This window comes from Drosophila melanogaster, chromosome 2R (genome assembly GCF_000001215.4).
Source record: "Drosophila melanogaster chromosome 2R".
Lineage (NCBI taxonomy): Eukaryota > Metazoa > Arthropoda > Insecta > Diptera > Drosophilidae > Drosophila > Drosophila melanogaster.
Window position 1 is genome coordinate 15,790,763 of NT_033778.4, and position 18,732 is coordinate 15,809,494.

Consider the following 18,732-nt stretch of genomic DNA (forward strand, 5'->3'; position numbering starts at 1 on the left):
GGGCCATTGTTTACGCACTGCCGACGGACGTGTCGAAATGCGAGGCATGTGAGTCAGCTGCCAAAGTATCTGCATTCGTGTACATGGTACATATCTGGTATCTATGACTGCAACTGGACTGCTGCAGTCTGGCATATTTGGGTCAGCCTTTAAATAAACTCTATGGCAGCGCAGGAAATGCCTGCGTGTTTGATGTTTCAGTTACACATGATGGCTTAATAGTGCCAAGAGGAGGAGGTCGTTGAAGATATTTGGGAATCTCGTTCCTGGAAATGCCAGATATGTTCCTCGGGCATCCATCAATCCTGGACGCAGTTCTGACAGCCGTGAAATCGTGTTAAACGTAATCTCAGGCTAACCAAAAATCACCCTCCACCTTCACCTACCGTTGCTGCCACAGCTATTCGAGGCATGAATGATGGCACTCAAATTACATTAAATGGAATTTCGATTGGGCCTCTCCCTCGCCAGTTCCCCAAATCGAACAGTCCACCAGTCCTGCGATCTGGGAATGACAATGACGATGACAAGACAATGGCGGGGCAACAGAAACCGAATTCGAAATGGAAACAGTAAATGGCATTTACATGTTCCTGTCATAAGGCCGAAAGGGGAGCAGGGAACCAATTTAATGAATCAGCATCATCATCATCATCATCATCAGCCAGCTCCTGCTCGAGCTTTTCAGCTCCGGCTATTCTACTTTCGATAGGCCTCTCGAAATGCAGCATTGCAGATATCGGAGAAGTTGCAGCTGCAACGGGTGCAATCAGACAAATGCAATTAGGATTTGGCGACGCTTTCGTGTCGGGCATTCTAAGCATGCCACATCGTCATTCTTTTTCGGGTCTTCGCCTGCCGGAGTCCCCCCTCTCATTGCCCGAGGGGAAATGCAACAAGCCCAAGCTGAGGCACAGACATGAAGCTGGGACCCAAGGTCCGACGTTTGTCCCCGGGGATTTGACATGAAAGGCGCCGAAATGTCGATCCACGAGGATGGAGTTGAACAGCTCAAAACTGTCCCAAACGGGTGGGGAAACTACTATGGAATGGACAGTTTTAAGCACATTCAAGTTTACCGAAACACTTTCTTTATCATGAAATAAATAAATAAATAGTATTCTGACATTAAAATTACATATGGCCAATTATCTTAGCATTTAAGGCATAGTCAAGTGAAATCTCTTAATTAGGTCATCCAGTAAACACATTGTCTAAATGGAAAATACTTGTTTAAAGGACTATCTCTGTTCTATAAAGAACAGAGCACATTACATGGGTTTTTATATTGAATATGGGAATTGGGTCACAGTATTCCATTAGTTTCTATTACGCTTTCGCCTGAAACAAGCGTACTCAATAAAACTTTTAAAGGCTTTTCATATTAAATGCACAAGTTTCCGGATGGAAGGCTTTGGGAAATGCTCGCAAAACCCACTCCCCCCCCAAAACTTTTCCCCAATTTCCCACACTCTTGTGTGCACTCGAGCAACTTTTAAGCCTTCGCCGGACTGCTGATGATGTCCGCTCGGCTTGGCGGCTCTCAATTAAATATTTAACTTTAAGAAATGTAATTTCAATTAGCGCCACAGCATTTGGCCATTAGCGTGGCGAGTGCCGAGATTTGTGCCAATTGCGAAATGCGGAATACAAAAACAAGAGCCGCGATGAATGAGCAAACAGCAAGGAGCAGGAGGAAAATCGCAGGAAAATCGTGGGTGGAGTATGAAAAGCTGCGGGTTGGTCGGAATTTGGACACCCGCGCCTCTCGCTCAAAATCATTACGTGATTAAGGTTGCCATTACGGCCGGGAAAGCAAAAATAGAAAACTAGAGCATGGCACGCAGACAGCTGCAGAGGGGTTTTCTGCGGGACGGAAAACGGAGGAAAATCGGGACAGGGGGGCAGACGCTCAGCGACCGCAATTGCGCTCGCTTGGTTTGGCGGAAAATAAAATGAAGTGAAAGAAAATAAAATAAAATAAAACAAAATAAAATGATATAAAGAACAAAAAGCAACAAGAACCAGCTAAATAACAGCAAATAGAAATAAATAAATCAGCGACACGGCAGATGAGCTCTGGGGAGGATGGGCGGCCACAGGGACCCATCTTCGCCGCACAAAAACAATTAAAATGAAAAACCGTAAGCACTCTAATTCCGGGCGGAAAACGGGCGGCACTTTTCCGACTACTTCGAATTCGTATTCCGCATTCGTTCTCCGCACGAGCGAGCAAAATGGTTCGAAAACAAATTTGCCGATCTAATTAAAAGCTAAATTGTGACCATTAAATGGGGTTCACAACGCCACTGTCTACCTTACACATAAAACAAAAACGGATTCCATTCGATAGGCAAGTTAATATATATTACTCAAAATAATTAGTTTTTTTAGTAACATCGAAGTAAAGTTGTTAAGACTAAAGAGTGCGATATGTTTTCTCAAGTATTTCAATTCCCTTTTTTCCAGTGAACTATCTGTGACCTTAAGTGGGTACCACGGCATGGAAAAACATTGAAAAGCATTTAAGTTCGCTCCGCCTTTCAACAAGTTGGCAAGCAATGCAATTTACGGATGCAGAGCCCGGCGAAATGGATGAAGTGGAACGGGTGCCAGGATGCAAGGACATGGCCATTAGTGGGCCACGGGCCACGAGTGGAATAGAAAAAGTATGCCAAGCTGACCGCATAGCACAGGATAACACAGACCAGGACGAGAACGAGCCACTGATGCTGGGACAGGACCTGAAACTGGAACTGGAGATGGAGATGGAGATGGAGCTGGAGACTGTGCATGCGGACACGGACGTCTGGCAAATTGTAAATTAATTGATGAAGCCAGCGTTTAGAAGAGGCAGGGACAAACTCTCGGACTTCGGAATGTCAGGGCGGTCGCTGGAAATATTCGACAGGGATTGGGCTAATACTTTGAGCTTACAGTGAGTAATGCTGGTATTATAGCGAATAACTGCATAACATAGCAAAAAAATCGTCTTAAGTTTTTAGACTGTTTGCAGAAGGGTAGTTTACATTACTCATAACATAAACTCATATAAAATATTTTGCAATACTCTCATTGTGAGATACTTTAGCCCCCCTAAGAGGCAGCCCCTGGAATCGAGTAACTCGAACTGCAGCTGACATCTCGAACGGTAAGAGATGGCAATACGGAATGGAGCAGGATGGAGCAACGCTGACAAATTGCTGGTAGCAAGATTAATGCCTGCATTATCTTTCCTCATTTGTCGATTGTCAATGCAACTGGGCCGCGTCCGCAGCAGAATAGCAACAACAACAAGTTGATGCAGCAACAGGGACGACAACAGAACAGAACGCCCCTGGGGCGTGGCAGTTTACCTTTACCTTTGCGTTTTACCTGTCCAATGCCGCATTGTTCTCTGATTTCCCATTTTCCTCCTCTCTATCGCTGACATTTTTCAATTTGATGATGCACAGCAACAACAAACAACCGAGTGGGCGGCAATTTCGTCCTTATTTTTCCCATTCGAGCGCTTTTCCTTCTGCCGTTCCTTTTTTAATGGCATCTGGTGCTCGACAAGGTAATTTCATTTTTATATTAATGACAGTATGTTTGATGCATGTCCCTTTACAACTCCGTCTCGCTCGCTTAATCACTTAAGACTCTTAAATGCGAAAAATAAAAAACACAATGTGCCATATGGGTACACTTAATGGCCAATTGGTCGGTGGAATATGTCACGGTTTTGTTCAATTTAATGCCCGTGGAAATACAACTCTGAATATTTGCGAACATGAAACGTGAAAATTGCACTAATTAGTCAAGTCATCGATTATTTATCGATGGGGGGAGCAGGCATCACGTGGCAATCGATGCTGGGGGAAAAGTTAATTTTGGTAGTGTGTGTCGCAATTGCAGTTGGATAATTTGAAAATGCAATTACCAAAAATTAGTGCAATAATAGATAACGGGTGTTCTTGGTTTCCATTTTTAATTACTAGCATGTATTTTAACCTGTGCTGAATCGATAGTTGAGAAGTAATCCGTGTCATCGTTAGAATTAGAAAAGCTCATCACTGATCTTGTTTTGTTGACAAATCTTCAATGGAAAATCTTCAATAGCGAGTGTAAAGTGCAATTAATTTAAAACAAATCCAGGAAGTGAAAGATGTGAATGTAAATAAATCAGCAAAGAAGCAGATAAGACAGGTAGTACAGCTCATCGTATATTTTAAAATCTAGTATAAACCTTAAACTTTTTCGGCAGGTAGGCAAAAACTCAGCAATAAACCAAAATCAAAGGTGATAAGTCTTAAATTTTCATATTTTCCCATATATGCCCTTGTACTATGTACTTCGCACCTGCACGAACGACCATTTGGAGCCCCCCTTTCTAGGGCATTGTGAATGCCACCAATTAGTAGAGTCCTGCTCCCAAAAAAATGGAATATGGCGAGACAATATGTTCAGCTGAGCCCAAACAACTGCAGGCTAGAATCTAAATCCTTGCCGTCCAATAAAAACAGTAGAATGGATGTGGATGGACGGGTTGGATTCCGGGGTGTGGGGGGGTCCAACATTCCGGATGTGCCTGTTGGTCGTCGAAAATCTAGCGAACTTTACAGACAGAACAATGCCCTTCGGATTCCGAGTTGAGTGGAATTTTAGGTCTAAATCCGGCAGGGTCATAAAAAGTGCTTATTACATTATCACCTCAAGCGTGGCTGAGCTGGCTGTGGGCAGTGCCACGCCCACCCGCACACACACTGGCCCGTCCACAAAACGCAATTCACTCTCTCCCTCTTGCCTTATCAAAGGAACTGTTTGTGTGTGTGTCTACATGCCCTTCCCTTCAAAGGATATTACGATTCCTTCATCTGCTTTGTGTACTGCAGATCTTCCGAGGAGTTTGCCTTTAAATGATTACATGATGAGTAATTCAGAGCTTAGGACTAATCTGAAATCTAGAAATCTGTGAATAGATCACTTTAATACCTGTATGCATGATTCTGAACCATCCTCTTTTTTGTGGTATGAGTCGGCATTGCTTTGAAGATGTATTCTTAAAAGGTTTGATCTTAAGAAGCATATACCAAGTTGATCTAATTAAACATCTTACATTTTGAATTCCAATCTATTTAATGGTTGCTAGAGCCAACTGTTGATATCTCATTATATTTTTGCCAAGCCAGTGGCTATCGTTATTAAATATATTCCCGTAAATTGATTTAGTAAATAAAAATTAAATTTACAATCTGCTAGAGTATTCTGAAGTTCAGTGGCCGCAGCTGAATCCCCTTTTCTCGGTTTTTGCTGCGTGTTTTGGTTCTTTATTATGGCCCAGGCAGCTGCGTTTTTCAATTTTCGCTTTTTTAGGCCTGCAAACTCTCACCTGAGCTCGTTGAGCCCTGAGCCTTGAGCCGATTTGTTTCGGTTCGGTTCGGTTTGGTTTGGTTTGGTTTGTTTCAGTTCGGTCGCTTCAGTCACTTATTGGCAAATGTTTCGTAGCTGAAAAACGGAGGAAAATTCGGAGGAAAAACGGGGCGGAATCTGGTGCAGAAATGCGAAAAATGTGTAAATTTGCGCCCGCTTTTATTTTTCGCATTTGGCCCGGATGATGTGTAGCGGCTGATCCGCTTTGGCAACGCTCCCAGGTTCGAGTTCATTCAATTTGGATTAAGTCGTTCGTGTTGATTAACAAAATTGACTTTTTTGCAGACTTCTCGCCAATCGATTTCGATTTGGGATCGATGGAGAGCAGGCGCAGCTGTAAACCATTTAGCCGACGATGCCGTAGACGTTTAGTAAATATTCAATCAATTTGGATGGACAATAAATCACCAGGAAATCAAGAGCGTCTCAATTTCTCCGAGAAGATATGCGTCATAACAATAAAAAAAGAAGCATCCCATTTCCCGCCCTTTCCCCCAAAGTGCGGCAAATAAACAAGACAAGGCGACAGGCCATAATATATCATGGCCCCAAGGCGCCTGACGACACGACACGAAGATGGAGAGTCAGCTTCGAAGGACACTGATGCGTAATGGCTGCCATGGGGATGACATCGATCCGGAGCTCCGTCTCCTTAACTGCAAATCAATGACATATATTTACGCCAAATGCGTTTGCCCGCCGGGGCCACATGGACGGGAATAATAGGTTGAAATAAAGTAATAACCCGAATAATAGCATATGTCGGCGGAGCCATTACCTGCCGCTAATTGCCGGACAAACTTCTCCTGTCGCCGCCTAAGCCGGTCGCCAATTAAAGCCAAACAAATGCCGTTTGGAGTGCTAAAAGCCCTCAATCCGGATCTCACGGCTCCCGAGAGCCAGCCGCAATGTAAGTGCGGCTCATAATTTATTTCGATTACGCCGCAGCACGCAATTTGCGCCGGGCACATCCTTTTCGAGCACACGGACACGCACAGGAAGTGAGATATCCAAGAGCACCGGGAGTGCGAGTGGAGCACCAGGGCTAGAGATAAGTGTGCGCTGCGCGCAATTTCCGTTTCCGCTTGGTTTGCCCTTATCCAGCGCTGATGCTGTGAAAATCCACTAAGCAACAATTAAATCACAGACTCTCGAGAGCAACTTGGCAAGATAAAAGCTTAGAATGCAGCATAAACAATGTAAGGAATCGTTCACGAACTTTACCAACTATCGAAAGATGATGTTCGACTATACTAAAAATAGTAAACGTTTTCATGAATCGATTTAGAATGTCGTATAATATCCATTCTTATATGACGAACCAAAGTCCGCGCTGCAGGAGTGACTCAGAGGCATTAATTTGAGGACTGGAAAACAGAAACAAAGACAAAGGCTACCTGAAGTGAATCATTTCCAATCGTTTTCATGCAGGTAACAAGAGGCCGCCAAGCATTACCATTAGCTGACTAATCGTTGCCTTCAAGAGTGGCTGCTCCAGTCCGAGGCACTCCAGAAGCAGACCAAAATCGATTCCCGCTTTAAGCGTTTGCTCTTTACGCTTAGATGTTATAAATATTTATGGCGCACATAATGCAGCGCGTTGAGCTCGGCCAATAATTTCTCCGCTTACAGCTCTGCGATAACTGGGATCCCAGGCTAAATGTCGGGATGTGTGTGTGTGTGCTCCAAATGCAGCGAAGCGAGCATTTTCCACTGAAGGATTTATGCTCGCTGACATGCAACTTAAAAGCAAGGACAACAGCAAGAGATAGCACTGTGTGGAGTGGGAAACGGGATGCGGACGCAAGCAGCGGCAAACTTTTCTTATGCGGGATACTTTTCTTGTGCAGTCGGAACAACAATCGGCGAAGCGATGCTGAGCGCAAGGATTAGGCCACAAGGAGAATGGGAGTCTGCAACAGAAAGGAGCAGAAATTTATGTGACTTTTGCATGTGGGCTGCACGATGCAGGATGTGGCTCGCACTGGCTAGACATTAGTACAATTTCCGGTCCAGGCCACAAAATATTCAATAATATATTAAAGATATAGCCAGCAACCCGAAAGAGATATCACACAAAAGGCAAGGAGCTGGGAAAACCGGCAGATACAGGCGCACACCAGCAGGCACGAATTCGACAACTCAACTGAAGCGTAGCAGGCAGGATAAATCTAAATAAGACGTGCTCCGACTCCCGCCTGGCCTACTCCTTCTACTCCTACTGCCCCCTCTCCTTCTGCATCTCCTCTATTCTGCGGCAAGGTAGCTGGAGCATGCAACATCAGCCAGAGAATTTGTGCAATGAAGTGCAAGTGAACTTAAAGGGACTAAAGATACTCCCAACTACCTGACCACACGAGAGATGAGCACGTGAGGCGGATGAACACGCGGAGTCCAAACACGAATCACAGTAATTCAAGTTGCTAATCATTACTGCATGTATAAAAAGATAAGACGCAAGGTAGAATTAGACATTGCTAGTAGTCAATAAAAGTTAAACATGCAATTAAGAACGTAAAGCGATTCAAACACTAAGAAGATATTATTTAATATATTGATCGTTTGATGAGCTAACAAAAGTGGTAGGATCACTGAACCTACAAATATGTAAATAATATTTCATACAAAATGATCTGGCTTGGCTCACGAACTCATATCCCGTCGAACTCCCTTTAAACAAAACGGAAGTGCCACTCGATTCCCTGGAGCGGAAGTGGATATGGGGGCTACCGGAGGAAGCAGCCAGGTTTATGGGTATAAGGGGTTTGTTCAATAAATTTCAGCACTCTTAAATTGGCAATGCGATGCACTTTCAGTGGCAGTGGCATGCACCGATGTCCATGGCGTCCAGTGCGGAGTCAGTAGTCATGGGTCCGTTAAAGCGGGCCCGGTAAAATTGATAATCAATCAAATGCGGCGCTGACGCAGCCAGGCACTTAATCACTGTCTGGTTATCCTTTTTGTTTCGCTGGCTTAACTTTTATCAATTACGCCTTTTGGCGACTGACAGAGATGAATCACGGGAAATCAGCAATGCATCGAGAGAAGTTGCTTACCCCAACGGTCGACTATCTTTTTATTAATTCAATTAACGTTGCTCTGGCAATTGGTGTGGAATTAGCCGGCGACTCAAGTCAAAAGCCTGCGGATCAGGTGAGGCTTATGTCCGCATAATCAGCACACTTCTGTGGTTCCTTGGCATGTTCAAAACCAAGGTAACTTCCTGAAACAATGTTACATGGCCTGCCAAGTGCACAAATGCAATTTTCATATCTCGGCTTCGAATAAGCTAGCACAACAGTTGCTCTTAAGGCATTGTTCAATTAATAAAATGTCCGAGTGCATTGAAAGCAACCGCAGACCGAGATGCACTTTCCCCACTTTCGCCCCTCATCTGTTGACGATGTGGTCGAGAAAAGTGCAAGTTCAATCAGCAGCTGCAAGCTGCAAATTGCAATCGAGAGTCAAGAATCGAGAGTGGAGACCACAGCAGGGTGTCGCCTTCGCCTGATTCAATTACACAAGAGCCCGTAATCAGAGCAAAGGAAATTTGCCTCTATTATTTCGCTTGCATAAATCACTAAGAACGAAGACCTTGAGAATTTACTAAAGCAGACAGTTCATACCCTGTTTCCACAGATACGACAAAAATGAGTAGAACATGGCAAACGGAACTAATATACCTCAAAGTGAAAGAGCAGTTGCAAGTTATGAAAAGTCCTCCGCTTGAGTCAAAGACAAAGGCAAACACGGCTACCAACACAAAGGCTGCCCCCAGACAGGAGTCAAATAATTAATGGCCAACCGGGGAAGGCAAACAAACAAGCTTAAAACGAGCAAAAACACAACAGAAACTGAACCGAAACGTACCGAAAGCAGAAAAAATCTCGAGAGGATGGTCAACTGTTTTGAATACACTTCCTCGGAAAAGGAAGCTCCATTCATGGGCGATTAAATGCCAAGACAATCACAAATTGGCTAAACGATTTTGTTGGTTGTTTTTAATACGTACTTATGTATTTATGTATAAAATGAAATGATATATACAGGGTTGTTAGCAAGTCCAGGATTTCACTGCTGGTGAAAATTAACGTAGTGACAATAACTTACTTAAAGGAATATTTTAATAAAACAAACATACCCTTAGCAAGGGTAGCGAAAGAGGCGAGTCATGAGCGGATTTGCATGAGCGAAACGCGGAGTTCGGCGGGAAAAGGATACTGGGCTGGAGGATCATGTGTGTGGGACTGGCGGCCACGTCGGTTGCCTTGGATGCCGTCAGTAGCTTGTTATGCACTGTCCTCTCCAGTGTTCCCGTGGTTGTCTAGACTTTAAGTTGGCTAATAGCCGACACTGGCGCTTTTTTTTTATCTCTTTGGTTGTTATGATATGGTATGTGGCGCGAGGGCTTTGGTCAGAAAGCCAGAAATTTGTAGTAAACCGAATTTACGCTCTTGTATTACTTATTTGGTCCATTATTTGTGCGCTGCTTGGCTTTCGCTTTTATTTGACTTTGGCCTTTTGTGCGACGCTTTTTGTGGCCCCAAAACGAACCCTGCACTTGATAATGAAATATATGAACGTGGCTTCTATGCGAGAGTGGGTAAAAATCCGTGGGCATACGGCTTATAACACACACAGGATGCAGAACTTCCGAACAACCAGGGAAGCAACAGGAAGAGGACTTTATACTGTATACGGGGTGCGAGAACTGAACACAGAAAACTCGCTGCGAGAAATCATAAATTAATCCGATTTAAGCAGCTCAGTAGCTTATTTTTATGCCAAACCAACTCCAAACCAGCAGTTTTTGTTGCTCGATGAAAGCGGTGGTAGATTTACTCCTGGCCATGTCATGTGTTGCATCCTGATGAGTTGCGGCAGCATTTAAAGGAGACCAATTTGTTTGGCACTGGCTCAAGAGCCAGGAAGCTGACATGATTGGATGCTGACGATGACTAAGATGATGATTCGTTGTCAAGGTAGAAGGACCCTCGACTGCCAGTGCTCAGTTGGGCAGAGTGGCGCAGTTCATTCGAGTTCGTTCGGGGCTTAGTTGCGCTGCACAGCTTGTGTCGTCCTGGCAGCCAAGGAGCTCAGCTCAGCACGGCGAAAAATAGCCTAGAAACGTTTCATCAGCATGGCATTCTTTCTCGGGCAAAATGATCTATGTAACGTATTGTTGGGAATTCATAAGCTTCCTCAAAATATCATTAATAGTGTGGTATATGTACTGGTACACAAAAGAACACAAATCCCTTTTCGCTAGACAAAAGTTAAGGTTTCGCATGAACTATATAAACATAACTAATTAAAGATAAACTTTTTATGCACACATAGTAGATGTGGATAACGTTTCTTCCTGTGTGGCTCATTACGAGCAAAGTTTTTACGCAAAATCCTGCGGACGAGGATGCGACTTAAGTGCGCCATTCCAAATTCAATTGGGCTTGAAGTGTTCGAAAGGCAAAAGGCATCCAGCCAGGAGATGTCGCACCGCCGCGAGGCCGCTCAACTCATCTTGGCTAGGACTGTTTGGATTTATGGGCGGAAAAACCAGAGAGTGGCCAACAAATGATTGAGATTTAGTTTGCTTTATTTTTCGTTGTGTAATCCATCAAGATTTCCATTTCAAATTGCGCTGCGCAAGCTGAATGATTTTCGCATAAATTGCAAACCAATTTGCTTAGTACTTTTTTTTTACAGCCCTTAAATGACAGTCCTGTTGCACTTTTGGCCAACATTGTTTTATGTGGCTGCGTTGATAATTGTTAAATGACAGAAGTGCTCGAGTTTAGCCCATTTAAATTAATCGAAACAGCTCAATTCCGTGATAATCCACACTGGCTGTGTGGTGTTTTATTTATTTTCTGTTTTAAATAGCCCAGTGCAGCTCGGAAAAGAGAGAAGCCGCATAGCATTGACACAAATCCACAGCTGTTTAAATAGAAATTGCGCATTTAGCGCTGGCCACGCCCACCCCCACGTACCGCCCACTCGAAGCCAAAAACAAACAGATAAAAAGAGCGCACAGAATTCGTGTTATTTTTGAACGAACAACAATATTTACAAATTCTTTTCAGGGGGACTTTGACTCAGCTATCAAGTCCCAAATCAATAATTCCGAAATATTGGGGCATTGTTTTGGTCCCAATAAGTAAAGCAATTCTCTTTATGACTTTATGAGAGCATATAGGAATTCAACTGATGTTTAGCTACCGATTAGACTCGCACACAAACAAAGGTTCTTATCAGTGTGAGTTTGAGTCACAAACGAAGTCGCCAGCTTTGCCTTTGCTATATGATTCATAATTTGTTTCATTTCGAAGTCTCGGGAATATCATTTCCACTTGATTAACTAAAATATTAGCTCATGTCTTACTTTATCAAGAGTTGGAATGTTATTCTCAGCGATATTATCGTTAAACGAAGCCAACAACAACTAGATTAGATATAAGTACAATTCTTGCAAAGTATATAACTCTTGGCCAAATTGAAACTGTATCCATTAAAATCGCATTAATTAATTACAGCCTTACAGTTTTGATTCGCACTGCACATCGATATAAAACTAGGCACATTCATTTATTCCTTCGACATTTTCGCGCCACAAGCGCTCATAAAGTTGTCAAAATGATTTAGCAAATTTTGTTGTTGCGTGTCGCCACAAATGTAAAATGTTTCGAGATCTGTTATGAATGTTTAACAAATTTTTAGTTTGGTCCCTGTCTGTGTGAATGCTGTGTACATTTGTGTGGGTTTATATACCGGAGTGTCTGTATAGTTGTATATATGCTGTATGGCGAGGGGAAATTTGTTGAAAATTGGGAAAAATACGACTTTTATTTGTTTTTGGGTAACGTGCGCAAAAATCGCACGGAAACGCCACCACAAAAATTGAAACTTATATCAACGGATTTATTTTTAACATAAAAAAAGAAGACCAGCAAGCACTTAAACACATAAATAAATTAACTGACCAACTAATATTCGCTTCTCTCGTTTGTTGCCAGCGTAAATTTAATTTCATTTTTCGGAAAGCGTTTCCGAACACGCAAATTCCATTTGTCAATCGCCCGATAAGCGAATTGTTTCTGATTTTCCCACATGTTTACTCGCCGGCCAGTTGCGAAATGGATACGTATGTATGCATATAAGTGGGTGGGGCAAGAGATCCCTCACTTACCTTTTGCACCAGCAGGGGCTGAGCGAAGTCCGTGCCCCCCTGAAGGCGGAATCCCCAGGGTTGGGCATCGAAACGTGACAATTTGATTTGCAGCAGCTGTGGTTGGGCCATCTTCTTTTAGAGCTGACTGTAACGAAACGAGAAGTAATAATCATGATAACATGGCGTATACTTGATATCACGTAGGCGACTAATTAATGAAATCAAAACCTCGACGCACACGAAACCAACGAAAAACAACGCAGACAGACGAGAACGGATTGCTCCTTTTAGGCCACTAATAAAGACATTATTCAGGCATGTCCAGGCTAATCCTGCCAACAGTCAGATGACTCTTTACATACCTTCCCTGGTTCCTTCCCCTGGCTGCCAGCCCGAATCATGGAATCCCTAAAGCGGCCCTGCCCCACTTTTGTGCCACCCACAACCGGTTGCCAGATGCAGCTGCATGCGGAAAAGCTGCTGCGTCGTTTTGTGTGCCAAACTGAGCCAACATATTCGGCTGACTGAATGCAGCAGGCAGTCAGAAAAGTGGTTGAGGCACAGGATCGAACTGGGTGATATCCTGGGGACTTAGGGGCACAGAACATGAGCATAGAAATGTAAAGACAGACATGGCATCCAAATGTACATCTAATCGGGACTTAAATGCATTATATGTTTTAGTTCGAACGTTTTTCTTTTAAAGAATACCACAACAAATGTTTGGTGTCCCCAAATTTTCAAAGAATGCCATCATATCCCATTTGCCTGATATTTCTGCAGGGTGTTGGACATAAAACGAGTTAAACTTTGTTAGATATCGCCTTTTTTGCACACACAGAAACTCACACCCCGGAAAGGAGACTCAGTGTAGCACCAGGACTTCGAAGGACCCGCTGCATCCCTCGTCCTGGCCACAGTGAGTGCTGTAAGTAAGCGCACCCCAAACGGCACACGGAGCCGTGTTGTAAGTGTGGCTTACACGGGTTCCCATCTTTCTGTGCGTCCGTACTCAACTACCCCCATCTCCCCAACCATGCCCTTTCGTCCTGTCCTACTACTCCATGTCCTGTCGCACTTTTTTCCCCCGTCATAGCTATGTAATTTGTACGTGCGTCACAGGAGGGGGTGGGAAAAGAAAAGGGGTCAGGCGAAAATGGAAAAGTGGGCGGGACATGGGAGTCTGTTGATTTAGTTTGCTGCATAACAATTTTGCTGAGTGTTGTGTTTTTTATTAGCAAAGACACATTTGCCCCGTGTACGTTTCGTCTCTTTCACTCCGCAACTGCCCTCTCTCGCTCGCTCCCTTTCTCTTCCCACCGAAGACACTCAAAGTGGAAGTAACTACATTAAGCTATTAAAACGACAGCAGCTGGCGGTGGGGATGGGTATTCCAAGGGGGCGGAGGAGCTGGGATATCCGTACACACATATGGAAAAGAGACATTTTAGCACACACAGCAGTTTAATTAACGTTAAGTGCGGGTGGTAATGGCTCCATCTCGAGTCCAGGTTGCAGGATTCAGGTTTCCGGCTCGAATTCCCGCCAAGAAGCGTAAGGGGGCCAAGAGCACAGGCCGTAACACGTTGACGGCATTTGCATGTAAATACTTTGTACGCCATGAAGTTGGGCCATTAGACGCCCCGGTAAACCAACTGCACATGCACGGGAATAATTTAATTAAAATATTAAACAAATGCGGAGTGGAGTAGAGTGAAGTGGATCGGCGTAGAGACGGAGGCGGCCAACTCTTCCACGGATTCAAAGTGCCAGACTGAAAGAGGCCAAAAGCGCAACAACACGAGAACGCAAACACCAACGCTTCCCTCCAGTTTAAGAGGACAACGAAGGGAAAAGGTGGGTATCCTGGTAGTTCCGGTGCGAAAGGCGCCGTTTGGAGTCCTGGCTAATTACTGGCTCAAATGCTCTTGCCACAAGGATGCTATGCGGCTGACAAAACGTCATCGACGATTCGGCACACTGTAAGATTAAATTGCCGAATATGGTCCAGGTTTTACTTTTTTAAAAACATTAAAACCTTATATTCCCCATATGTAATAGGTTTTTATTGATTCTAAGAATCCTTAAACCTCCTTTCATATTCCAAGTTCCAAGACATACTTCTGTTGTAGCTGTTCGTAATATATAAAATTCTCAAAAAACTCTTATGGCAATATCAATTTTACTTTCCATACATTATCTCTTTGACAAACTTTAGTTTTAGACCCACCCGAGAAGCTTGTAACAAATGGTGAAATTTGTTTGGCCCAGGATTAGGTTGCTCCTTTTTCTTGAAACCCTTTCCGTCTTCATCCTGCCAGTGGGACCTGACCCACTTTTTGGACGGCCTTGGGCAAACTGCGGCGCAAACTTTCCATATGCAAGCAATTTGTAAACAAATTATTTGATCCTCAAACAGGCAAGTTGCTCCAGCAACTTATCAACTTGACGCCACACAAACAACAACGAGCGCCAGCAAATCCAAACTTGGTCAACCATGTATCATTAACAAAGTTGTCCAGTTGGCAATCCCATTGCAGCTTTATGACTAATAACCAAATGCCAGTGGATGGATGGGTGCGTTTCCGAAGGGGGCCTTGTTGGGTGCGGAGATGTTGGAAAAGCCGTGTGGACACGTACCGATGTAGTCCGCTTCCGGGTACAGTAAAACGTCGGTATTGAGAGCAAACACTAAACCATTGCTGGGGGCAGTGTCAAAAAACGAGTTATCGCTAATAACTTTTACACACACAATTGGCAAATTACAATTTATTTATGGGCCGCTGATGGTGGCCTTCCTCTCCCCTGCCTTGTGTTCCCCACTCTTTTGGCCTCCTCTTGAACTGCAGTTTGCATTTGATTCGGGGTGAGAGCAACAAATCAATTTGCATGCGGTAATTCCAAAGATTTATTGCCAACATTTTGTGCGGAACGAGGAGAGGGCGTGGTGTTTGTTTTGTTTGCTGGTTGGTATGCAAAAACTGTAAAATATCCGAAATTTATAAGAGTTCTTCTGCGTGTGGCACTGTAAGCCGATTTCCTGTCGCAGAAAGAGCCGCATAATGGGAATCACGGCCAGCTCATGAGTTGCCATTACCCCATTGCCAGGCAGAAAGTGAGCAGGAATCAAATTGATTTCAGAGCACACAGCATCATTAGCAGTTGGCAGTTTGGCCCCCGCCATAAAAGCCAGAATAATAACAGAGAGTGGAGTGGAGTAGAAAGCAGACAACGGCGAAAAAAACGGCGAAACCGAAGCCAAACTGAAACCATCAGCAGTCAAAGTCGATGGCGATGGAGATGATGGCCATAGTGGTGATCATGATGATGCTGCTGCTGCTGCCTGCCACAGATGATGTCATGGTGGCTATGGTGAGCATAGTACGGAAAAAAGCGAAGCGGAATGGGGGAGAAGGGGTTTTTGGGGTCGACAATTCGATTTGGCCATTTCGCACGCTGCTTTAAAATGCACTGCGCGAAAGTAGCTACAGAGAATAGCAAAGGAACTGAGCAGCTTCTCTATCTAAGAGATTCAGTATATTCTATTGGATTTTAAACGAAGATTTTCTTCTTTTTACTCAAACCATACTGTTATTTTCTTGTTTACTCTACGCAAATAATCCAAATGAATTATTTTTCTTAAATATTCGTGCAGCACCAATCGAAATTGGAATCGCTTTTGAAACATAGATTCTGGTGTGGTGTTTATTCTGGCATATCTGTTTATCAAACGGAACAGCTTCAATCTGTAATGAGCCAACTAATTACGCGCGGCAGACTCTAAACAAATCGGAAATCAGACAAACATTGTGCATTTGGTTAGCTGGCCATTTCAACACGTTAATAAACTGCATAAGGGAACAGCTCATTAAAAGCCACTCGAGTGAGGCAGCAACAGCTTTTTCCATTTCCCATATCCCATTTTCCATTTTCCACATACCATTTCCCATTTGACTGCCGGCTGTCAAGTGGTCGAGGCCCAAGAAAACTACTTCAAAGATCTTGCTGCTCCTGCTGTTGCTGCTGCTGCTGCTTCTGCTGCTGCTGCTTCTGCTGTTGATGTGCTGGCTCTTTGGGCCAAACAAAAGTGAAGCCGGAGCGACATATTCACCCACTAACTGGCAGAAGTTGGTTGAAATTAGGAGTGGAAAAACGCAGTCAGCAGACCCATCTGTCGGGGAATAACAAGCCATGCAAATGCCATGCCTCCCTACATCCCTGTATCCCTGTATCCCCATGTCCCCGTATCCACATCCACATCCATATCCATATGTGTGGCAAAGTGCTTGGTAGTTCCTCCGGGGAATCGAAGCGGAGGGCAGCGCCAAGTAGTGAACGCGTTGATTTCGCATTTATGCAAATTTCACGTACACTTCAAACTGCTCAACGTTTTTTCGTCTTTATTTTTTTCTTTTCGTGGCTCCCCGCTCTCTAACTCTTCAAGTTCTTCTTTTTGGCGTTTTTTTTTTTTTTTTTGTCGTTGTTTGGCTTTTTCCACAGACGCGCTTTTGTTGGCCGGGCCAAAACTAAACTTTGCTGAGTGAAACTGAAGTTGCCGTTGGGGAAATGCAGGGGGGGGGGGGCATTCGAATGGGTGCGGGGAAACAGGCAAGTAGTAGAAATTCTGCCTGGGGCCGAGTGATTTCTGAATACCTTTCAGACAGCCCCCAGCTCGGGTGTATCGGATTAGCGGGGTGTCCGAGTTGGGGATCAACCATTAATTGGATAGTTTTTGAGCAAAGAAGTCGAAGGTGTGGGAACATAAATATGTATTTCAAAGAATAGCTTTTATGAATTAAATTCAAACTTTGTATATATATTTAATATATAAAGATACCTTATCTTTGCTATAGTTTCGCTTTAAATCTGCACGATAGTGTTCGGTTGTATAATTTATAGATTTCAAGAAACATTTTTCTAAAAATAAAAGACCATTTTGATGGTATACATTTAAATAAAATATCTAATGATTTGCAGTACATGTCTATATATACATCATTTGGTCCCAACAGAGAACATTATATTTAATGCAGGCAAAGAAACTTTATTGAGCTATAATCGTATCATACTCTATTTAAGCTTATTTATTAAAACTGGAGTAGTTTAGTTTTAAACTCATTTTCATTGCGCTCCAGGGTATCCCCTAGTCGCTTAACCTATCACCTAAGCGATGCCGCACTGATGCAATGTGACGTGACGTCATGTGTGCGCTCGTGCTTGCGGCTAACAGGACATGTTTTCCTCCCGCCTGGAAGCTCCGCCCCCCTTCCCCTGCGAAAAAGTCCGCCCCGCGATCCCCCGCTGATGATGACGACGCTGTTGCTCTTCAGTCTGTCTAATGCAATGCGCGTGCTAAATGGGCGTAACTCAACGGCTCGACGACTCGACTTTTTCCTTTTTTCACGTTTTCCCCTCGTATTTCGTTTTTTTTTTTTTTGTTATATTTTCTCGCGGCGCTTATCAAGCGCTGAAAGCTAAAAAAGTTTTTCACTCACAATCACACTCACACCAGCACACGTCTGCAACTGTCAGTGCATCAAAACACTTGAGTATTTGAAAAAAAAAGTGTGGTAGGAAAAAAAATATGAGGAAAAACAACGGGAGGGGAAAAGTTTTTCTCTTTGTGCTATTTTTAATATTTTTGCACTAGGCGCAATGGCAAAACAAGAAGCGAGGGAAAAGCTGACAAAAGTGACACTTTGCATGCATTCTTGGCGTTTCTTTTGTGATTATTTTCTTTGCTTTTCAAGTGCGAGAGAAAAAGAGAGTGATATGCAAGTGACATTGAATGTGGCAATTTTCCGCCGGCCATGGAAAACTCTCCCGCTCACCTACAGATACAGATACAGATAGAGATACAGATACAGATACACAGGTACAGATACGATTGCAGTGGCATTTTTTAGGTGCCAAAAAGTTCAATACCACAATGGAATACCCCACGTTAATAAACCAAAAACTCTTATTCCATTATATAAATCGAATATTTATGGTTACATATGTGCGTATTAATTCAGAGCAATTTTTATCGACATTTTTTCTCAATTGGCAATTTCAAATATTTGCCTGTAGTTGCATAAATTTAAACAAATAAAATATGTAAATTCTGCAGATACAAACGCACAGCATACCCTGGCAAATAGGGGAGCTTA

General features: G+C 43.5%; 2 protein-coding genes across 21 annotated transcripts in view; one reads left to right on the forward strand and one right to left on the reverse strand.

Moving 5' to 3' along the window:
• The window catches only part of Zasp52 (Z band alternatively spliced PDZ-motif protein 52), a 54,440-nt gene that overhangs the window by 28,198 nt on the left and 7,510 nt on the right, over positions 1-18,732 (reverse strand). For all 20 annotated transcript variants that reach the window (NM_145757.3, NM_001316421.1, NM_001032250.3 and 17 more), the window contains exon 2: positions 12,599-12,725. In NM_145757.3, coding sequence (NP_665700.2) covers positions 12,599-12,709 — 111 coding nt within the window. In that variant the 5' untranslated portion in view covers positions 12,710-12,725. The remainder of the gene's footprint in view (positions 1-12,598; positions 12,726-18,732) is intronic.
• Positions 3,238-18,732, forward strand: part of tun (tungus) — a 61,646-nt gene continuing 46,151 nt past the window's right edge. The window contains exon 1 of the mRNA NM_001299539.1: positions 3,238-4,188. The gene's annotated coding sequence lies outside the window, so the exon portion shown is untranslated. The remainder of the gene's footprint in view (positions 4,189-18,732) is intronic.